This window comes from Mytilus edulis, chromosome 10, assembly GCF_963676685.1.
Source record: "Mytilus edulis chromosome 10, xbMytEdul2.2, whole genome shotgun sequence".
Classification (NCBI taxonomy): domain Eukaryota; kingdom Metazoa; phylum Mollusca; class Bivalvia; order Mytilida; family Mytilidae; genus Mytilus; species Mytilus edulis.
The window spans coordinates 31,562,259-31,587,327 of NC_092353.1; the positions used below are offsets into that span (position 1 = coordinate 31,562,259).

The 25,069-nt window shown below is 30.8% G+C and overlaps 1 protein-coding gene across 1 annotated transcript; it reads right to left on the bottom strand.

Moving 5' to 3' along the window:
- Positions 1 to 865: 865 nt before the first annotated feature.
- Positions 866 to 24,397, bottom strand: LOC139492400 (uncharacterized). The gene is made up of 8 exons (XM_071280604.1): positions 24,312 to 24,397; positions 23,271 to 23,312; positions 21,469 to 21,548; positions 19,239 to 19,310; positions 17,539 to 17,728; positions 16,198 to 16,304; positions 1,968 to 2,061; positions 866 to 1,113 (listed from the first exon to the last, which is right to left on the bottom strand). The coding sequence occupies exons 1-8, from the start codon at positions 24,343 to 24,345 to the stop codon at positions 896 to 898; spliced, it is 837 nt and encodes a 278-aa protein (XP_071136705.1). The 5' UTR covers positions 24,346 to 24,397; the 3' UTR covers positions 866 to 895.
- Between the last annotated feature and the right edge of the window lie 672 nt (positions 24,398 to 25,069).

The window sequence follows — 25,069 nt, forward strand, 5'->3', positions numbered from 1 at the left end:
ATTTGTCTGTTTGTCTTTTTCTTCTTGGCGTTTTCAGTTTATTTTCGATCTATGAACTTTGGTATCTTTCGCCCCTCTTTTACACCGATCGGAATATTTGAAATAAAGCATGTGACAAAATTGACAATCTTAAGTTTCTTCACAAAATATTGAATGCTAATTTTGAAATTGTTGTTGAATGGCGTCCATAATTAAAACTTAAACATTTCTTTATTTCTTTTAAAACAAGGTTTGTTTTGAGTTATGCAGAATTGTTCACGTTTTTATTTCCCAGTCATTGTTAAAGTTCACATAAGACATTTGGGAAGCAACTATTTCATTCAAATTTTTAAAGTCTGTTTTCGAGCTTTTCTTGTAAAATAAGTTATTTACTACTGTTAGGCAGCGCATCGACGAAATGCTTCAAATGCAACACACTGGAAATTATTCAAGGCAATGTAGGAGTATATCTAGTAGATCTAAAACTATTCACAGATCATTCAGTAGAAAATACGACATAAAAAGTAATGGGAGATTGTACAGCAGCAAAATGATTTAAATGGAAAGTGGCGTCCGTTCGCTGGCATACAACAGTGGGAGAAGATACAAAAGTGGTTATCAAAAATCATAAGTACAATAAAACACCATGATAAGAAAAAGACGAAAAAAAAACCCAAACGAACATAACAAAAAAATATAGAAAAAAAGAAGGATGAGTAAAAGCATACACACAAGTTTGTTTCGAAACTGCTTCGATAGACCTGTATTAAATTTGCCCGGATGCCTCCGAAAAAACAACTGAAAAAATGTAAACCACTAATAAAACGAAGCTACGTGCGCAAACACCGAATTCTATTTAAATCAAAATCACAAATATGAAAAGAAATTAAAAAAAATGTACTTTCTTTATTTTTATTCAATGACTCCATGTTTCACATAGATGTTTGTACTCAGTACTACAAGGTCTACTTCTCCATTTGTCGTCGATAAGAGCCATACATTGATGGTAATTGGGTTCCGAATGCGAATGCCAATGAGAGTCATCTCTATGTATATGCCCGTGGCTGTCGGTAATCCATTGCCATTCATGTTGACCCTGGATGTAAGACCCACCAAGCCAAACAGCATCATGGTCTTCAAAATATAATTCATGTATTTATAAATTAATGTATCTTAATCATTCAATGTATTCGTATTTCGTTTACATAATTACTCAAGTTCTGATTTTAACTTCAAAAGGTTTTCTATTCAAATAAAAAAAATTAGGGATATCACCGTGATGCGGACTAATCTTTAGTTTCATCAACTTTCATGGAATATAACAGTAAATTTTAACAGATTTTTAGAGAAACAAGTTTTAGTCCTCCCTGATTTAAATATTTAAACAAATATTTAGTATCTGTAGAAAATGTACTTAAAACGGAATAGGACATTCTAAATTTTACGGTGATGTTGTCAGTGTCCTTAATTGAATTGATTCATATTTTACATGTCGGGGCAAATTATAGCTGGATTTGAACTTTGGTGGTAGATAGTTATCTCATTGACAATCATATCTCATTCCTTTTTTTCCATATATTTATAACGTATGCTACTTCTTCTGGTTTGGGTTGACATACACTGATTTGCCGTGACTACCCTGTTTTCAGCCATCCAATTACAAAAAAAAATATTGTTGGAAAAATGTATCTTATTACACAGAACGTTTACTGATACTGAATTCTGTAATCCGGCCACATATTGATTGTTATAATCTATAAGAAGCTGTTGGTGTTTCACTTTCGTGGAATTATATTTTATTGAGTTAAGAAAATTGTTTAACGGGTACTAAAGGAACATGTTTCTTATTGTATTATTATCCTTTGTATTCATACATCGTCCATCAGCGGCTATTTCAGGAAACAATTTTATAGATATCAATATCAAGTTAAGAGTAATTATCGCAACGTACAATAGACTACTGCTCAAAATAAAAATAAAAATCTTACATTTGTAGATGTTCCGAAGAAATTTAACAAGGGCTACATGTTCTGCGTCGGAACTAAAGACAGCCATATGCATATGGTGTTCTTTACACGGATCCTGAAATAAAAATATAACGTTATTTTGTTCTGTATAGATTTTAGATACACATTGTAAAGGAATGTACAAAATGAAGTATTTATCAAGAAATTAACTGAAGTAAACTTTTGTTTCTTGTATTTCGTTGGTTTTTCCTGTTTCAATTGTTTAAAACACTAGTCAATTTGAAACCATTTATAGATTGATTTTTCGGTGTGTGCCAAGACTCCTTGTCAAAGGTCGTACTCTGAGTTATGATTGTCAACTTTTTATACATGTGACTTGGATAGAGAGTTGTCTCAATGGCACTTATATCACATCTTCTTATTTATATTAATTATATTTAGTATTTATTTATCTATTTATTTATTACATAGCTTTGATATAGCGCCTATCTAATAAACATACTACTCTAAGCGTTTAACATATAAAATTGAAGGAAAATATATATCACAATGCATACAATAATAGCAATTATATATATATATGAACATAAGAATAAAACAGAAATTAAATAGAACAAGAATGTGTCCCCAGTACACGGATGCCCCACTCGCACTATCATTTTCTATGTTCAGTGGACCGTGAAATTGGGGGTAAGAACTCTAATTTGGCATTAAAATTAGACAAACCATAACATAAGGAACATGTATACTGAGTTTCAGGTTGATTGGACTTCAACTTCATCAAAAAATACCTCGACCAAAAACTTTAACCTGAAGCGGGACAGACGAATGAACGAACAGACGGACGGACGGACGAACGAACGGACGAACGGACGCACAGACCAGATAACATAATGCCCCTCTAATATCTTAGGTGGGGCATAATAATGATGTAAATTAAGAGCATTGAAAGGGGAAATATATATCACAATAAATACCATAAAAACATATTAAATATAACAGTCAATCAAAAATTAAATAAAATAATATATTCTTAGGTTTTGTCTGTAATACCGATTTTTTTAAAATTCAATGCTTCAATTGGTTTAATTTTGATTGTATGTTGTTCTTGCTTTGTCCTATAAATCAAGCGTTGAGTACTAAATCGCCAAATTCAATTTACCTGTTCAAAGCCAGGAATTTTGTAAGTGGTGTGACGATGCCGTCTTCTCATATTTTGTTGTATTATTAAAAAGGAATGCATATATCAAGGGAACACTAAGAAAACCATACAAAGAATAAGATAACACCATGGTTATAAAAGATGAATGGATAAACAATAGTCCCCAAAAAACCAAACAGTTCAGTTCAAAGAAAACAGGGTGTGAACCCATTTGAGACAATCAGAGGGTAGTTGACTGCTAGCCAAAATCAGACTAAGAGTCGCAATAAAAGAAGACAGAAACAGATTTTGTTATGAAAGAGAAAAGATTCAAAATATCCGTGTCATCTGTAACTTTTAATAATGAAAAAAATGAAAACAAAGAAGTAAATAGAAACACTTTAATAATTTCGAGCGTCCTAAACGATTTTCTTGATTGACTTTCTTAATCACGGTCGTTCAAACCTGAACATTTGAAAACGTGGAATGTATGAACCCATAACATTAATAGGGGCTAAACGACCTGAAGGGGCTTAAAGAAATAGCGGCCCCGGTAAACTTTGCCTAAGAGATTTTGAATCTTGTTACTAAGTTATTTAATAATTTTCAACAAATATATTCAAAATAACATATATTATAAACCATGCATGATAGCACTGTCAACTGAGCTTACGATACACTTCGAGACAAGAAGTGCACTAGCAATACAAGTGGTATCGACACAATACTAGTATATAAAACATTTTCTACACATTTCATGCGTCTGAATCTCTTTTCTGGATTTACCTTCAGCAGGCTTTAAGCACTCACACACAAATATTTAACTTCCCACGATATATAAATACTTGGCATGTGTTTATTATTTGTAATTGGTTTTGAACCAATTTTTTTTTTGCTTAGTGTCAAACTGGTGAGTCAAACCATTTTTTAATTATTTCTGAAGTTTGTTCTCATGTTTTACTGTGTCATCATTATCTGCGGTTAGATGATGCCTGAGCCAGCACAAAAAGGTTTAACTCCACATAATTATATATGTGCCTCTCTCAAGTAAGAAGTCTGTATTTCTTGGTTCGGGTCTGATATATCTGGTTTTCGTTTAATTTCACGTAAATCAGGACGTCGATTGTTCGTTGAAAATGTGTCTCATTTTATCATATGGGGCCTTTGATAGTTGACCTTGCTTAAGGGAATGTTATTTATATTATATATTTGTTGATAATTACACTAGTTTCCATAGTTTCCTTCATAGGTTGCACTTTGCAAATACAGCTGTTTCTCAAACCACGCATCTTTTGGGGAGATATACAATATTCAATGATAATTTGAATTGTTGACATACTGGTTCCCATATATGATCTCTTTGTTTCATCTCATAGAAACATAACTTGAGACAGTTACCAGTATAAAAGCATACTATTGCGGTGAGTAAGTAGGCAAAAAGTAAAGGAAGGGGTGGTTCACAATTTTAGTGTAAGTTTAAACACTTACAAGTTCTGGGCATTTAATGTTGAAAAAATGCCGTATGTTGTGACATTTGAATAGAATAGTAGTGCATATCAACTTTCTATTCTAGGATATAATTGGTTCCTTTTTCCTTTTTCCTTTTTCGATATTCAAATTTTGAAAAATATTACAAGTCCAAACTAAAAATTTGTTTTCCTTCAAAAATTTTTTTCCTCAGAATTTTTTTTTCCTCAAATTTTTTTTCCTCAAATTTTTTTTTTTCCTCAAATTTTTTTTTCCTCAAAATTTTTTTTCCTCAAATTTTTTTTTCTCAAATTTTTTTTCCTCAAAATTTTTTTTCCTCAAATTCTTTTTTCCTCAAAAAGTTTTTCAATTTTTTTTTTTCGTTTCCTTATTCGGTTTCTTTTTCCTTATTCGGTTTTCATTTCCTTATACAGTTTCTATTTCCTTATTCGATTTCCATTTCCTTATTCGATTTTCATTTCCTTATTCAGTTTCTTTTTCCTTTTTCAATGTTTATTTCCTTTTTCAGTTTCTATTTCCTTATTCGGTTTCTATTTCCTAATTGGATTTTCATTTCCTTATTCGATTTCCATTTCCTTATTCGATTTCCATTTCCTTATTCGGTTTCTATTTCCTTATTCGGTTTCTATTTCCTTATTCAGTTTCCATTTCCTTATTGGATTTTCATTTCCTTATTGGATTTTCATTTCCTTATTGGATTTTCATTTCCTTATTCGGTTTCTTTTTCCTTATTCGGTTTCTATTTCCTTATTCAGTTTCCATTTCCTTATTGGATTTTCATTTCCTTATTGGACTTTCATTTCCTTATTCGATTTCCTTTTTCGATATTCAAATTTTGAAAAAAATTACAAGTCCAAACTGAATTTTTTTTTTCCTTCAAAATTTTTTTCCTCAAATTTTTTTTTCCTCAAAATTTTTTTCCTCAAAATTTTTTTTTCCTCAAAATTTTTTTTTTTCAAAATTTTTGTTTTCCTCAAATTTTTTTTTCCTCAAAAAGTTTTTCAAATTTTTTTTTTTCGTTTCCTTATTCGGTTTCTCTTTTCTTATTCGATTTTCATTTCCTTATACAGTTTCTATTTCCTTATTCGATTTCCATTTCCTTATTCGATTTTCATTTCCTTATTCGGTTTCTTTTTCCTTTTTCAATGTTCATTTCCTTTTTCGGTTTCTATTTCCTTATTCGGTTTCTATTTCCTTATTTCCTTATTCGGTTTCTATTTCCTTATTTCCTTATTCGGTTTCTATTTCCTTATTGGATTTTCATTTCCTTATTCGATTTCCATTTCCTTATTCAATTTCCATTTCCTTATTCGGTTTCTTTTTCCTTTTTCAATGTTCATTTCCTTTTTTGGTTTCTATTTCCTTATTGGGTTTCTGTTTTCTTATTGGGTTTCTATTTCCTAATTGGGTTTCTATTTCCTTATTGGATTTTCGTTTCCTTATTCGATTTCCTTTTCCTTATTCCATTTCCATTTCCTAATTCGGTTTCTTTTTCCTTTTTCAATATTCATTTCCTTTTTCGGTTTCTATTTCCTTATTCAGTTTCTTTTTCCTGATTCAGTTTCCATTTCCTTATTGGATTTTCATTTCCTTATTGGATTTTCATTTCCTTATTCGGTTTCTTTTTCCTTATTCGGTTTCTATTTCCTTATTCAGTTTTCATTTCCTTATTGGATTTTCATTTCCTTATTGGACTTTCATTTCCTTATTCGATTTCCTTTTTCGATATTCAAATTTTGAAAAATATTACAAGTCCAAACTGAATTTTTTTTTTCCTTCAAAATTTTTTTCCTCAATTTTTTTTTTTCTCAAATTTTTTTTTTCATTAAAAATTTGTTTCCTCAAAATTTTTTTTTTCCTCAAATTTTTTTTTCCTCAAAAAGTTTTTCAAATTTTTTTCTTCGTTTCCTTATTCGGTTTCTCTTTCCTTATTCGATTTTCATTTCCTTATACAGTTTCTATTTCCTTATTCGATTTCCATTTCCTTATTCGATTTCCATTTCCTAATTCGGTTTCTTTTTCCTTTTTCAATATTCATTTCCTTTTTCGGTTTCTATTTCCTTATTCGGTTTCTATTTCCTTATTCAGTTTCTATTTCCTTATTGGATTTTCATTTCCTTATTGGATTTTCATTTCCTTATTCGGTTTCTTTTTCTTATTCGGTTTCTATTTCCTTATTCAGTTTCCATTTCCTTATTGGATTTTCATTTCCTTATTGGATTTTCATTTCCTTATTCGGTTTCCATTTCCTTTTTCGATATTCAAATTTTGAAAAATATTACAAGTCCAAACTGAATTTTTTTTTTCCTTCAAAATTTTTTTCCTCAAAAAGTTTTTCAAATTTTTTTTTTCGTTTCCTTATTCGGTTTCTTTTTCCATATTCGATTTTCATTTCCTTATTCGGTGTCTATTTCCTTATTCGATTTCTATTTCCTGATTCGATTTTCATTTCCTTATTCGGTTTCTTTTTCCTTTTTCAATATTCATTTCTTTTTTCGGTTTCTATTTCCTTATTCGGTTTCTATTTCCTTATTGGATTTTCATTTGCTTATTCGATTTCCATTTCCTTATTCGATTTCTGTTTCCTTATTCGGTTTCTATTTCCATATTCGGTTTCTATTTCCTTAGGTAGCACTCCACAGTTAAAAAATAAAATTAAAAATGAGCCACAAAATGTTTTATCATCTCCTATTCCTGGATTTCTAATACATTAACGTAACTGTTTGTGTTGTACATGTGCATATGTATGTAATCAGTATCTTCCATAGATTTGATTTTCAAAAGTGAAAAGGGTGAAAATTAATTCCTTTTATGTGTATCCATGGCAACATTCTGCATTTATTTCCCATAAAATATTGCAAAAAGGGGGGTGAACATGTCACATTTCACCCAAAAATTTGGATCAAACTAGAATTTCAATGCCTTTGAGTGATACCTTTTCAGAAACTGTTTCCCTAAATCTTCCTAATGATCAAATAAAAAATGGGTGTCTTTCGTCTCATTTTTTCGTAAAATCTAATCACAAAGTTCGTGCGATAAAAAGTTGGAAAAAAAACATTGCAATAATTGCCGGACCAGTGTATGGTAGGGACATGCAAATACGGACTGTCATACAGAAACCAGCCTATATTAGATACATTACATAACCTTGATGTTCATATAAACCCAATACAAAGATTATTTTAATACTCAGCTATCCAAAAATGAATTTTATTGCACACTAGCTCTCATATTTGAAAAATTCACAGGGGCCAAAATGCGAAACTACACATCTAACTGTGGAGTGCTACCTTATTCGGTTTCTATTTCCTTATTCGGTTTCTTTTTCCTTATTAGGTTTCTGTTTCCTTATTTGATTTCTTTTTCCTTATTAAATTTTCATTTCCTTATTCGGTTACTATTTCCTTATATTTACAACTATCAAACATCAACACACACCAAACTGGATGTAATTGAAAGATATCTAGAGGTCAATATACAGGCTCGAACAAAAGACAAAAAAGGAAAAATATAGCGAGCTTTTGGGGATGAAGATGTAGTAAAGACCAAATGTCAGTTTTAGTCGGATATACTTTAATGTTAGTCTTACATGTTGTTCTGGAACTCATTCCTCATTTATTCGTCAAGTGATCATCATTTTATATTGTTAACGTTTCATTGCGTACATCGCTTAATGTGCGCCAGTTTTAGAGTTTTATACAGGACAGTGTAGGAATCCATGTTACTTTCCCCTTTCTCTGAATAACGAAAACTGCTCAGCGGGTCATGTGCACAACTACAAGGAACATTCAGCGGACAGTCACACGTTCTTCTTCTTCTTCCGGTAAGCGGCCACCGTCAACTGGTTGTCCAAAGGAACAATTCATGGCTAACCACAGCGTGAGTTACATTTAAAACATTACAAATTTTGTATTTACATCAGCCATGAACTGTTTTAATATCTTTTCTTATGTTATAAAGAAATTATGAACATTTTACCGTTCAAACTGTTCGTATCTGAGATGTTACAACTTAATTCCAGACAGAACCCGACGTGTGCAAGAATATTTATCTATTTATTATTATAAAGAACTTTAACGGCTTTATATATCTACGAACTGTTTATCCGTATATTTTATGGACTTAAATTATCATTGAACACATTGTAAAATTGTATTTATATTTTATTTTCAGTTTTTCATCTTTTGGATTGGTAGTAAAATAAAAGTCAGCTCCTGATTGTTTTATCGTTACATTAACCCAGTGATCTGGGTTACACTCACTGGTCCGGCCAGTACACATGTATAGATGTGTATATATATCATTGATTCAGTGGCGATGGCAAATAGACACTGATAAGTCTTAAATAAAATTTTATAGTTTTGAATGTTTCTTCATCAGTTGACTAAAAATAAGTGGAGGTATGTTCTCATTGCCGACAAGAGAGGCGCTCTACCTATATTAATTTGTGCATAAAGCGATTGAAAGTTGTTAGATACTGAATGCTTTTACCACAAATGCGCCTAAGTTTTAATCTGTGTATATATACTTAAAATACGATGATAAAATTTATGTCTTGTTCAGGATTTCTGTCAGATCCAACCATGTAGAAGTCATGTTTGTGAGCTATGGTTTTAGTCGATGATGTTCATGAAGGACCTGTAGTACAAAGTATATCACTGGATTGAGCTCTCTGTCTAAGTGTATCATTAAAGTGCTTTGCTTTGAGCTGAGTTCATTGCGGTGCAATTCATTTTTTGTGAAATAAAGATTTGACAGACAACTCTCATGTACAAGGATTTGTCAAAGTAGTATTCATTTTATGTACAATGTATGTAATCACTGTGCTTAAACGGCCGTGGGTAACTTATGTTACTCACAGCCCAAGATGTTGAGATGATAGTTGATACGAAATCTACTTTTTGCAACGTTTTTCATGATCGATGTAAATATTGAGAAGACTTTTGAATCAAGAAATCACTTGCCATCACTACATATGCGTTAATTTTGACTTCATTTTAGCGCAAGGCCAACTTTTAAAAAAAGCATAAGATGTCCGTAACTTATAAATCAAAAATAATCAGACTGTCCGTAACTTTATTTTCGGATGTGGGTAACTTTGTTTTCAAAACTGTAAGATTAACAATTTCAACACTTACAGGACAATAAACACTATCAAACCCTTTAATTATTACATAGATTTATACAATAACGATATGCTTGAAAAAGCAAACAAGAGTGTCACGGATTTTCCGTTAAATTAAAAAAAAAAATATTCCTGGGATAAAACGGGATTTTACGGTACGGCGAAATTGATCTAACATTCTTCTAGCTTTAAAGATTGTTCACTGATGAGTCCTTGGTCGGTGTAGCCGCGGAAACATTGATATCCTTTCCTTTAAATCATGATATTCTGAATTGTTAGTCTCTTCACTATATCTAGTGTGATGTGTTGTTGATTTCGAGAGAAAAAAATGCCAATATCTAGGAATAGATGGAAGGCTTTATATTGTTAAACAGGATTTAGTTTATTATAGCAATAAAAGTAGATTTAAAAGCTTCTAAAAGTTTCATTGACCTCAGGGATTCAATAAGATCGGGTATCAAATCATACATATCTTCTTTAAAGGTTTGGACTGATATATCTATGTATTTCTGCTAAGGATTGTCCTCCGAAATTGTTCTCCTAATGTCATTTGCATATGTTCACTATTAATTGATTGATCGATTTTTGGTTGCTTAACGTCCAGTGGCAAATATTTCATGCACATCCAGACGGTAACAAGTTCACAAGACCTACCAAATAATAGAAGCCATCTGGGATGAAGATCGGGGAAATATGGACTGCCACTGGAAATTAATGGTATATCGGATAGGGACAGAAATTTTGCCTAGCTACAGGCCACCTACGGACCCATCAAAGAAGTGTTGCAAGGGTTCTTAACGTGCCCTCCTTACACGAGGCATCGGATTTAACGTCCCAAATCTGACCGGACGTGACTGCGTAGTTGATACATCCCGCACAGCCAAACGGACGCCTCACTTCGGCAAGCGTTTTACTGCCGGTCGGGAGAAGACCAAGTGACCATATTTCTATTCCCCAGTCACCCTTTGGGGTGTTCACTATTAATGTAATTTCTACAGTTGGAAATGGTGAGATTTATAACCTGCATGTCATGATTTATCATCTAAAACTTAAGCAGTAAACAATCTATAAAGTCAGTAGAATGTATAATTATACATTAATTTTGCCGTACAATTTTCTACATAAGAAAATGCCTGTACCTAGTCAGGAAAATGGCAGTTGTTATCCATTCGGTTAAGTTTTGGATTTTTCCATTTGATAAGGGACTTTCCTTTTTGAATTTTCTTCAGAGTTTAGTATTTTTGTAATTTTAGTTTTTAATGCCTGTACCAAGGCAGGAATATGGCCGTTGTTTTCTATTCGTTTGGTGTGTTAAATTGAGCTTTTGGCTTTGCACTTCCATAAAGGACTTTCCGTTTGAATATTCCTAGGAGTTCGGTATTTTTGTTATTTATCATTTCTTTTTTTTATAATTACATCTACGAATAAAGATTCTTTGAAAATTACTGACATCATGCTAAAGTTACGGACAGCCCTATTGGTATAAGGGAAAAAGTTACGGACGAGCTGTTTTGAAGTTACGGACATCATAAGTGTTTTGGAAAATCGTGCTGTAATCAATTATTTTGTAGTAATAAACCACGTTTTACATTGCAGAGTTTTCTTAAAAGATTTATATAACTTTTTAAGTACTGAACATTTCTTTTGTATTCATTGTATTATTATCATATAGGAGCAAACTTCCTAACCGAAGCCAGGCGGCTCCATTTTGGGCTGTAGGTAACTTAAGTTACCCACGGCCGTTTAAGCACAGTGATTACATACATTGTACATAGAATGAATACTACTTTGACAAATCCTTGTACATGAGAGTTGTCTGTCAAATCTTTATTTCACAAAAAATGAATTGCACCGCAATGAACTCAGCTCAAAGCAAAGCACTTTAATGATACACTTAGACAGAGAGCTCAATCCAGTGATATACTTTGTACTACAGATCCTTCATGAACATCATCGACTAAAACCATATCTCACTAACATGACTTACTTCATGGTTGGATCTGACAGAAAACCTGAAAAAGACATGAATTTTATCATCGTATTTTAAGTATATATACACAGATTAAAACTTAGGCGCATTTGTGGTAAAAGCATTCAGTATCTAACAACTTTCAATCGCTTTATGCACAAATTAATATAGGTAGAGTGCCTCTCTTGTCGGCAATAAGAACATACCTCCACTTATTTTTAGTCAACTGATGAAGAAACATTCAAAACTATAAAATTTTATTTAAGACTTATCAGTGTCTATTTGCCATCGCCACTGAATCAATGATATATATACACATCTATACATGTGTACTGGCCGGACCAGTGAGTGTAACCCAGATGACTGGGTTAATGTAAGGATATAACAATCAGGAGCTGACTTTTATTTTACTACCAATCCAAAAGATGAAAAACTGAAAATACAAATATAAATACAATTTTACAATGTGTTCAATGATAATTTAAGTCCATAAAATATACGGATAAACAGTTCGTAGATATATAAAGCCGTTAAAGTTCTTTATAATAATAAACAGATAAATATTCTTGCACACGTCGGGTTCTGTCTGGAATTAAGTTGTCTCATCGCAGATACGAACAGTTTGAACGGTAAAATGTTCATAATTTCTTTATAACATAAGAAAAGATATTAAAACAGTTCATGGCTGATGTAAATACAAAATTTGTAATGTTTTAAATGTAACTCACGCTGTGGTTAGCCATGAATTGTTCCTTTGGGCAACGTGTCCGCTGAATGTTCCTTGTAGTTGTGCACATGACACGCTGAGCAGTTTTCGTTATTCAGAGAAAGGGGAAAGTATCATGGATTCCTACATTGTCCTGTATAAAACTCCTAAAACTGGCGCACATTAAGCGATGTACGCAATGGAACGTTAACAATATAAAATGATGATCACTTGACGAATAAATGAGGAGTGAGTTCCAGAACAACATGTAAGACTAACATTAAAGTATATCCGACTAAAACTGACGTTCGGTCTTTACTACATCTTCATCCCCAAAAACTCGCTATATTTTTCCTTTTTTGTCTTTTGTTCGAGCCTGTATATTGACCTCTAGATATCTTTCAATTACATCCAGTTTGGTGTGTGCTGATGTTTGATAGTTGAAAATATAAGGAAATAGTAACCGAATAAGGAAATGAAAATTTAATAAGGAAAAAGAAATCAAATAAGAGAACAGAAACCGAATAAGGAAAAAGAAACCGAATAAGGAAATAGAAACCGAATAAGGAAATAGAAACCGAATAAGGAAATAGAAACCGAATAAGGAAACAGAAATCGAAAAAGGAAATGAATATCGAAAAAGGAAAAAAGAAACCAAATAAGGAAATGGAAATCAAATAAGGAAATGGAAATCGAATAAGGAAATGAAAATCCAATAAGGAAATAGAAACCGAATAAGGAAATAGAAACCGAAAAAGGAAATAAACATTGAAAAAGGAAAAAGAAACCGAATAAGGAAATGAAAATCAAATAAGGAAATGGAAATCGAATAAGGAAATAGGAACTGTATAAGGAAATGAAATCGAATGAGGAAAAATAAACCGAATAAGGAAACGAAAAAAAAAATTGAAAAACTTTTTGAGGAAAAAAAATATTTTGAGGAAAAAAAATTTTGAGGAAAAAAAATTTGAGGAAAAAAATTTTGAAGGAAAAAAAAAATTCAGTTTGGACTTGTAATATTTTTCAAAATTTGAATATCGAAAAAGGAAATGGAAACCGAATAAGGAAATGAAAATCCAATAAGGAAATGAAAATCCAATAAGGAAATGGAAAATGAATAAGGAAATAGAAACCGAATAAGGAAAAAGAAACCGAATAAGGAAATGAAAATCCAATAAGGAAATGAAAATCCAATTAGGAAATGGAAACTGAATAAGGAAATAGAAACCGAATAAGGAAAAAGTAACCGAATAAGGAAATGAAAATCCAATAAGGAAATGAAAATCCAATAAGGAAATGGAAACTGAATAAGGAAATAGAAACCGAATAAGGAAAAAGTAACCGAATAAGGAAATGAAAATCCAATAAGAAAATGAAAATCTAATAAGGAAATGGAAACTGAATAAGGAAATCGAAACCGAATAAGGAAATAGAAACCGAAAAAGGGAATGAAACCGAATAAGGAAATGAAAATCGAATAAGGAAATGGCAATCGAATCAGGAAATAAACTGTATAAGTACATGAAAATCGAATAAGGAAAAAGAAACCGAATAAGGAAATGAAAATCAAATAAGGAAATGGAAATCGAATAAGGAAATAGGAACTGTATAAGGAAATGAAATCGAATGAGGAAAAAATAAACCGAATAAGGAAACGAAAAAAAAAAAAATTGAAAAACTTTTTGAGGAAAAAAAATTTGAGGAAAAAAAAATTTTGAGGAAAAAAAATTTTGAGGAAAAAAAAATTTGAGGAAAAAAATTTTGAAGGAAAAAAAAAATTCAGTTTGGACTTGTAATATTTTTCAAAATTTGAATATCGAAAAAGGAAATGGAAACCGAATAAGGAAATGAAAATCCAATAAGGAAATGAAAATCAATAAGGAAATGGAAACTGAATAGGGAAATAGAAACCAAATAAGGAAATAGAAACCGAAAAAGGAAATGAATATTGAAAAAGGAAAAAGAAACCGAATAAGAAATGGAAATCGAATAAGGAAATGGAAATCGAATCAGGAAACGAAAATCCAATAAGGAAATAGAAACCCAATAAGGAAATAGAAACCCAATAAGGAAATAGAAACCGAAAAAGGAAATGAACATTGAAAAAGGAAAAAGAAACCGAATAAGGAAATGGAAATTAAATAAGGAAATGGAAATCGAATAAGGAAATGAAAATCCAATAAGGAAATAGAAACCGAATAAGGAAATAGAAACCCAAAAAGGAAAAAGAAACCAAATAAGGAAATGAAAATCGAATAAGGAAATGGAAATCGAATAAGGAAATAGAAACTGTATAAGGAAATGAAAATCGAATAAGGAAAAAGAAACCGAATAAGGAAACGAAAAAAAAATTTGAAAAACTTTTTGAGGAAAAAATATTTTTAGGAAAAAAAATTTGTGAAAAAAAAATTTTTAGGAAAAAAAAAATTTGAGGAAAAAAAATTTTGAGGAGAAAAAAAAATTTGAGGAAAAAAAATTTGAGGAAAGAAAAATTTTGAGGAAAAAAAATTTGAAGGAAAAAAAAATTTCAGTTTGGACTTGTAATATTTTTCAAAATTTGAATATCGAAAAAGGAAATGGAAACCGAATAAGGAAAGGAAAATCCAATAAGGAAATGAAAATCCAATAAGGAAATGGAAACTGAATAAGGAAATAGAAACCGAATAAGGAAAATAGAAACCGAAAAAGGAAATGAATATTGAAAAAGGAAAAAGAAACTGAATTAGGAAATGGAAATCGAATAAGAATGGAATGGAAATCGAATAAGGAAATGAAAATCCAATAAGGAAATAGAAACGCAATAAGGAAATAGAAACCGAAAAAGGAAATGAACATTGAAAAAGGAAAAAGAAACCGAATAAGGAAATGGAAATTGAATAAGGAAATGGAAATCGAATAAGGAAAAGAACATCCAATCAGGAAATAGAAACCGAAAAAGGAAATGAACATTGAAAAAGGAAAAAGAAACCGAATAAGGAAATGAAAATCGAATAAGGAAATGGAAATCGAATAAGGAAATAGAAACTGTATAGGGAAATGAAAATCGAATAAGGAAAATGAAACCGAATAAGGAAAAAGAAACCGAATAAGGAAAAAGAAACCGAATAAGGAAACGAAAAAAAGAATTTGAAAAAACTTTTTGAGGAAAAAAAAATTTGAGGAAAAAATATTTTTAGGAAAAAAAATTTGAGAAAAAAAAATTTTGAGGAAAAAAAATTTTTGAGGGAAAAAAAATTTTGAGGAAAAAAAAAATTTGAGGAAAAAAAATTTTGAGGAAAAAAAAATTCTGAGGAAAAAAAATTTTGAAGGAAAAATTTTTTTTAGTTAGGACTTGTAATATTTTTTAAAATTTGAATATCGAAAAAGGAAAAAGGAAAAAGGAACCAACTTGTGTCTGGTTAATATTTCACGAAACTTCATAGTAAAAGTGTCACAGTTTAAGCCCCAAAGGGAGTTCCTCTGGGAAATTGCATTGTCTGTAATAACAGAAATGCAATCTATGGCTGTATGACAAAAAGAGACTGTAAAGAAAAATAAATGCGGTTAATGACAACATTAGAACGTCAGTTGACCAGATTTTTTTTAAATCTATCAACAGGAAATATTGCATTGCCAAATTTGTACAATTAGACAATTGAACTAGCAACCGTACATTTCAGATTCAATCTAATTACTTATAAATTCCTGCTGAAAGTGAGCGTACAATAACCAGAAAGCAGCTTTATTGCACCTATTTGTTTCAAAAAAATTACAGAAAGTATTACATGGCACAGACAACATACAAATACTGACACTGAACGGAAAAATATATTAATAACTTACTGCATGGTGACCATGTCTCGTTTTATACCACGATGTTTCATGTGTAGTCAAATAATAACATTTGTGATTCCATAGATAATACCCATGCCCTCTGCAATCATGTTCAACTGAAATATCGAATGACACCCCTTATATATTAATACTATACATTTAGAAAGATCTAAAAAGCTACACACAATTTAAGTGATTATACTAATAAAATAATAAAAAAATTGTAAAAATTGTGAAACAATTCGAACGAGAAAACTTTAGCCTAAATTAAAGCATTATTACAAAAAAATAAATATGACAATATCAACGACAAACACTGAACTAATAGCTCCTGAATTGGGACAGGCTCATAAAGAATGTTGAGGGGTTAAACATGTGTGTGATGCACCAAACCCTAACCTGGGATAGTGGTGTTTCAATACAAATAAGAAAGAAAGAGGTAAAAACAACTGGTAATTTCAATTAACAGTAATTTTTTCTTAGGAGTTTGAACCATATTTTCATAATAATTTTTTAATCTATCAGCGAATTTTAGAAGAAAATATATTATGTTAGTACCGAACCAATGACCACTTAGCTGATTAAACATCAAGGGATTAACAGTTTACTAGCAGTTGTATCGACCAAGTGCTAGTGATTGAAAAATAACTTTGTAAATTTCGTGCCTCTTAATGCTTTCCTGGATTAACTTTCTTTAAGGTGAGGGGCGAAAATACCAAAGGAACAGGACAGCCAAAATCATAGATTAAAAATAAACTGACAACACTATGGCTAAAAAGGTAAAAGACAAACAGACAAGTAATAATACACAAAACACAACATAGAAAACTAAAGACTAAGTAACACGCCCAAACCTTAAAAACATTTAAAAGCCATGAATGATCATAAGAGCCATAAAGTAAATATAGAATCCGTCAAATGTTAACTATGTCTGATTAGTGATAGTGTACGAACCTTAGTTTTCATCATTTTCTTAATCAAAGCAGAATAAAGAAATAATATTAAAAAATGCATGTCAGTACCAAAGCACTGACTACTGAACTGTTGATTATTGATTATTAAATCAAAAAGTTGATTCACAAAAATACTGAACTCCGAGGAAAATTCAAAACGGAAAGTCCCTTATCAAATGGCAAGATCAAAGGATAAAACACATCAAAGGAATGGATAACGACTGTCATATTCCTGACTTGGTACAGGCATTTTCAAATGTAGAAAATGATGGATTGAACCTGGTGTTATATCGCTAAACCTCTCACTTGTATGGCCGTCGCAATCACATTCCATTATATTTACAATGATGCGTGAACAAAACAGACAGATTAGGTAAAATTGTCATCTCATACTTACATTGTGGCGGAGCAGCAGTAGCACGTGTTGTTGTTTGTTGTGACGTCAGTGTTGTTTGAGTTGTACGTCTTGCTGTAGGTGATACAGTTGTTGTTGACTGTATCGTAGAACTTGAAATGTCATATGTGTTGCACAGATCGGTAGAACAGCAAAAATGTCTTAAATTTCTCTTCTTCGTACCATGACAGTACTGGAATACAAAAAAATGATATGGTAGTATTTCATAACTTAATAATTACTTTAGATGTATGCTTCATTATAATACTTTATTCTGATTGGCCAACTGCACATCTCGCGTTATTCCTTAATTAATTGCATTTCACAATAAAATATTTCATTCATAATGACACGAGATCCCACAATAAAGTGCACAGGTGAATAAAATAAAAACTTGATAAAAATCATGTTTTCATGATCCTAGCTAAGAATGTAATTATAAGTATTGAATGCTTCTTTTTGTAATTTCATAGAGTTGAAAAAGCGTTGACCATGCGCACATTTTTAGAATGAAGCCCGCGCTTCATATAAAATTTACTTCGGTCAACGCTTTTACACCCCAATGAAGTTACGAAAAGAAGCGTTCAATTCTTAAAATGGTTTTACAATATTTAACCTTTTATTAATCGTCACTGATGATTCTTTTGGAGACAAAACGCGCGTCTCGCACAAATGCCAAAGTTCAATCTAAGAATCTAATACTATGATGAGTCGATTTAGAAATTAAATTTTGTATAAACAAAAGACACCGCGAGATAGTCTTAACAATGGATTCCAGTGCTTAAGGAAACACTAGGAAAAACTTTGTTTAACCTTTCCATTTTTCTTATTTTTTCATATATAAGATTCAAATTATTATCAAAAATGGGAATGACGATGATTGTCCTTTCATTTGTCCCGTAAAACAGACAGAACAAGGCTTTTGGGTAATATGTACAAAGTACAAAAATGTTCCTCTGCACCAGACGCGCGTTTCGTCTACCAAAGACTCATCAGAGACGTTCGAATAAAACAAAATTAAAAAAAAATACGAAGTTGAAGTGCATTGAGGACCAAACTTCCTAAATATTTTACAGCTAAATGATGAATTACCTGAGGTAAAAAAGCCTTACTATTTCAAAAATGTATAGTTTTGTAAACTCTTAATTTATAATTATGATCATCTTAATGATAATTCATGTCTTAAAAGAAGTGCTGACTACTTGGCTGTTGATACCTTCGGGGATTGACAACAGTAGCTTCGACTAAGTGGTTGTAAATAAACTCATCATTGATATCAGAATTTAAATTTTGTAGTTGCGCCAAACAAGTGAAAAAGGCCAATAAATGAACGAAGTTAAAGAGCATTGAGGACCAAACGTTCCTCAAATACTGATGTTAAGTATGGAAAGCCAAGAACAAATTCTATGCGTAGCTGTCTTGTTTGTCCTGAATATTCACGAAACACTTATTCGATGAACGCTAGTCAATTCTTTATTCAGACTGAGACGCCACATATGATTAACATATGATGACAGACTAAATACAATTAATGCCAGAATAGACAAAAAACGAATAACAAAAGAACAGTAGCTAAAGATAACATAACATCTAACCAAATGAGATTATATAGTTTCTTGATAAATAAAGATAGATTATGCAATAAATGGCAGTGACATAATCAAAATAACAAACAATCAATCAAAGTATGAAATAATAAATACCTGAATTCCACCACAGCCTAACTTGTAGGAAAAACGGAAATCGTCATTCACATTTTCTGCTTGTATACATACCTGTGAAAATAGATCAATGCAGAGTAATTCAATACTGTTGAGGTTTAATGTTTGATTTGTTAAAAACAAAGCAATTACAATTTTATTTTATATCTAATTTAAACACCCAAAAAATAAACTAGAGTAAGTGAGTAATTAAGGAAATTAGTGAGTTATTTTTTATTGAAATAAAGACCAGACATTGAACTATCATCAAATACAACATTTACATATGAACAGATACACATGTTTGCAAAATTGAATGATTGCGAAAGGTTAAAATCCCTTACATTACATGCACATCTTAAATGTTGGGTTTTTTTTCAAACATAAGAGCAATTATATTGAAATTTGTCTTCCTTTTAAATAATCTTACTAGAAATCTGATGTTTATTAAGCAAAAAAAAAATTAACAAAAAATATTTAATTAAATATGCATTAACATCATGTTAAATTTTGAAACAAAAATTCCTATTTTTGGGTGATGGAGTTGACCATTTATTGGCAATAGAAAAATACTTATATTTGGATAAAGCATGTTGTTGGAAACTGATGACAGTTTTGTGCAATGATGCTGGATAAATCTTATTGATTCGAAAATGTGCAGTACAAAGTTGTGCATCAGTTTATTGTTTATATAGGAACCTCAATAATAATTGACCTATAAGAGTAACTTATTACCAAAAAGGTATATGATAAAAAGATCGAAAGAAATATTTTTAAGAAAAATCTTTTTTTTCAAACACTGAGGATATTTATTAATTTTGTTTTATATAGAAAGCATCAAAGGGTTCTGCCTTGCATTTTCTGAAAAAAATGTAAAATACCATAAAAACCGAACACCTAGGTAAATTCAAAACAGAAAGTCATTTGGTAAAATCAAAAGCTCAAACAATTCAAACGAATTGAAACAACTGTCTTACACCAGATTGGATACAGGCATTGTCTAAAGAAGAAAATGGTGGTTCAAACCTTGTTTTATAAATATAAAAACCTCTCACTTATATGACACTCGCATAGAATTAAATTATATTGACAACAGTGTCTGAGCAAAACAACCAATAATTATAGGTAAAAGATATCAAACATTTAGGCAAATCAGTCAACATTAAATGTCAACAAAGAAAAAACAAAATGTCATATGACGAATGACCGGAATGAAAATATAGCAATACAATAAAAAAAAAATGCAATATTTCATTTAAAAAAAACATAGCAGACGTCGTACGATTGTACAAAATCTTGACCATGCCACGTGTCATACTACTTTTCAACAATTAAAATTATAAAGCATGAAATGAGGGTTATGATTTTTCTATTCAGAGAGGCAATCATCATGCAAACAGATTTTGAGCTCTTTAGTTTTTAGAAATAAAAAAAAAATCCAATATTCTGGAAACGATCAATCATTGGCGTACTGATAATGATACTCTTAACTATAAAGAGTTTGAAAGTTTTTAAAGAAAAGAAAAAAAACAACATTGTATGCCATTATATATAAGGGCATATACTATCAGATAACGGTTGTGAATGGATTATTAGCAATATATAGAATTCGCTGACAGAAGAAAGTCTTTCTGAGAAACTACTTAATTATCTCAGACGAATAAAAGTCTAAGATGGTTAAAGGGGCAATAGCTGTCAAATTCATGTTCATCGATTTAAATAAATTCTCATATTTTATTTATAACAATGTAAAACATATATCCAAACTGTCAAAAGTCTAAAATAAATAATAAACAGGACACGAGCATGAACATACGTATCTTCTTTTCGTGTGTATTTTAGTCCAGACGACACCTAATTAATTTATCCAGTTGACCTGTAAAGTCATGCAATCACCATAAAAGACCATGTAAACATACATATAGATATAAATAGATTAAGCAAACTCGTGCTGTTGGATTATTCTAGGTCTATTTAATTTCATATTATAGATGAAAATAAATGGTTATCATCGTTTTTACCTTTATAAGAGTGATTTTTTTGTGGATCGAAACATTCAATCAAATGATTTACCTTTGATCCACTTTGAATGTTGACATTCTTTTTTTTTAAAATAACTTTACACATACAATTCACGTGTTATCCATCTCAAGCTAAGGGGTTAAATTGAATTGTACATGAATACGCATTCAACGAGGTCGAATTATTCACTTGCAATAAAGTATTTTCCTACCTGACCTGGCTGGGAACATACTTGTGAAACATTACATAGAGACGGCTTGGCAACATCATCACAGGTGTAGCATTTTAAACCTACGGTCAAATAAAAAACTCACTCAAAGTCATAGTTTCGTATATTTATTTAATAGATTTTCAGTAAAATTTGCTAACATCACAATACAAAAAATATTTCTTGAATATGATATATTATCCGAAATATTATTAGAATTGATGCAAGTTTGATTAGAATGTTCGTGCAATATGTGAAAAACGTGAGTAACATTTTTTTTAAATTATCATTGTGAACAAATTGTCATAAGGTTTTCTTAAAAATAAGGGTCTGTGTGAGATTTACAAAAATATAGACAAAATGGGCCAGATTAAGAAAATAGAGGATAAAAAAAAATAAGAATAATAGAGTGCTAGTATGTAAAGAATACAAGGACAATGAGCCAACCTATGAATCAAAAGTGAGAAAAATGACCTAACAAAGTACAGAAATTAGAGACCATTCATCCAGACTCTCATTTATATTAGGGTCACTGGTTTCGGTTTTCATCTTTTATTATATTTATTACAAGGTGCCATCGAAAATAAGGCTTAACAAATTGTAGTTTTATGCTAATTTTCAAGTTTTTTTTATTTACTTCCATAATTCCATTTGAATGATTAGTACACTAAAATGTATAGTTTTTTAATAAATGCCTCTGTGATGGTTAAGTAGGTTAACAACGATATATGACTCTATGGGGACGACTATAAGAGTTTAGCTTGATATACTGTAAATTTATTGCATTATGTGACTTATACAAACTTAGTTCACAGTTGGTTTCAAAAGAATTCCGCTCAAACCTAAGAGTCTGAAACTTGCAACTGAGGTAAGTGTTGTTTGTTTTTTTATTTCGTAAGATGAAGAACATCAATAAAAGCGTTGTTTCTTGCTTTTTTTCGCTGTACACATTCTGATTTTGTGTCATTGATAAGTACCCGATATTCTTCGTAAATACGTCAATTACCACTTTTCGGTGGGGTTCGTGTTGCTTAGTCTTTAGTTTTCTATTTTATATCTTGTGTACTTTTTTGTCTCTCTGTCTTTTTCTTTATTTAGCCATGGCATTATTAGTTTATTTTCGATATTTGATTTTGACTTTTCTCTGGTATCTTTCGCTTTTTTTTTATACTAGTGAAACGTATAACGTGAGGGTACCCAATTTACACCTATTTTGAAAGTTTTTTCACCTACGTTTTTTTATGCTCCAGACTAAAGTTTTCATTCTGGGTTTATTTTGTAGATGTATCCTTATTTACTATACATTTACACCGATTTAATTTTGATTCCATATTGAATCATAGAAGGATGGGCCTGAATTGACCTCCAAACGGTGCATTCTTCTGTAATGGGGACTTCTCAAACTGCATTCATGCATAAATCCACATCCTTAAAAGTCATATAACAGATGTTTTGTTCTAAATATTGAGAAGTCCATGATAACTTTTCTTTTCTGAAGAAATGGATGCTTGTAATATATTTTATATGCTGATTTTTAAAAGAGGACCCTTTGTGAACGTCGCATGGCGACTTTCCGTAGATTTTACTTTTACAGTAAATACTTTATCTGTTGAGATATATTTTGAACGTTTTGTTCATATTTAAACATATTTACTTAGGCTGAAATACGTGTATAATGTCAAGTCATACCAAAATAAATTGTTAAGTTTCAAATAAAATAATTTGTTCAGTAGGTGCAATTTGAGTAATCGGTGCAATTTGGGAACTGTGATGGTATGTATATATTAATGTTTCTATGTGTTTACCTGTAACACTACCAGATAAGGAACAAAACAACAATATTGAGACTGAAAAGAGAAAAAACAAATATTTAGTTTGATTTCTGTAGAATATTTGCAAATAATGTGTAACCGATATTCTAAGATATCTGCCAACTAAAGTATTCAAATTTCTAATCAAGTTTTGATTACACTTTAATCTCTTACTTTACCAAGGTTAAATCTGCCCACTGACAAAGTGCAGTCAGAGTGCATCAGTGCAAGTTCTCCGTACACATTTCCAGTTTTCAAATTTCACAACTGTTCTCAAACTGTAAAGGTTAAAACTCAAGCAAAATGGACAGATACTTTTAGCTGTTCTGTTTACTAGTAATTCGTTTTGCTATTTGCTTCCTCATAATAGATTTATAAACATTATCCTATGTATTTTTACAAATGTCTGGTCTTGAGTACACCTGCTGATCTTTATTCCAGAAAAAAAATGATATAGCACAATAAAATATATGTGTATGTTCAAAAATGGCGTTTGCACTTGGTATTACGCCTTGTTTTGAGGTAACATCCTTTTCCTATTTGATACTGTAAAATTGGGGCAATGTATACTTAATAATAAATGGTAATTTCAGACAGAACACAAAAAATTCATTTCCTCATAAAAGATCCAGTTTATAAACAAGATGTTAAGCTCCAAACTGAGACTTAAAAGGACGGGTAAATCATGTATGTCGAAAATACAATTAAATACCACTAGATAAGAAAAAAAGGGGAGGTAGATATATTTAGATATGAATTGCTTGTTACACACCTTTTAAATAAAAATGTCTCGATCATTACATCAACAAAATGTTGTGAAAAATCAGTAAAGAAGAAGAAAAAAAACAAAAAACAAAAAAAAAACCCCAGCTATATCAGTTTCACAGTCGCCAAAAAAAAAAAAAAAACTGTATGCAGCAAAAAGTATGCAACTTGGTATCTATGATGAGTTTATTGAATATAACTCCTAGCATTAACCGTGGATCGTATTTCTTAAAATCTTCTTAAAATACCAGCATTAAACACAACTCTTACCTATTAGACAACGTTCCATTGTGCACATACACATACACTTATGTCATACCAATAATCTTGTAAGTGTAGGCATTGTCCTTGGCACACTGAGATATAAACATGAAATTTTCAATTTGATAAAGATCAATCTTTGAGTGTCTTTCGATAGTCCTGACCAATGATGTGTGGAGTCATATTTTACGTTTTTGCACTCTTAATATGTTTTGATACAGGAATAATAAAAAATACTGAGGCCATAACCAATTTTATCTACGAATAAACGATACTGTTATTGTTGATTATCATCTAAATATGTGTTAATAGATTAGATTATAAAAACTTGAATAGAACCAAAACATCAACAGAGAAGTAACTTTGAATTATCGTTAACAGTAACCCTATTTGTTACAAAGTTTCATAAGTCTAAAACATATTGTATTTAAAAACGTCCGCAAGACTGTCTTTGGTTAACTTTTCTCGGGAATGTTCAGACCTAAACATTTGAAAGCCCGGGATGTGCAAATACAATGTATGCTGTAATGTTAAAATATACATTACTAAAAAGACAGAAACAAAATAGACAAATTTCCTTTAATGTCACATTTTTTCTGAGAGAATAAAACCTTAGTTGCTTGAAAATTACTTAATCTATGAACGGGGGATTTGAAAAATGTATATTCTATAAATCATGTCAGAACAAACTACTGACCTGATTATATCCTAAAACCCCACCACCAACGGTATTGACCTAGTGCTAGTTATGGCTTAAACACATTGAC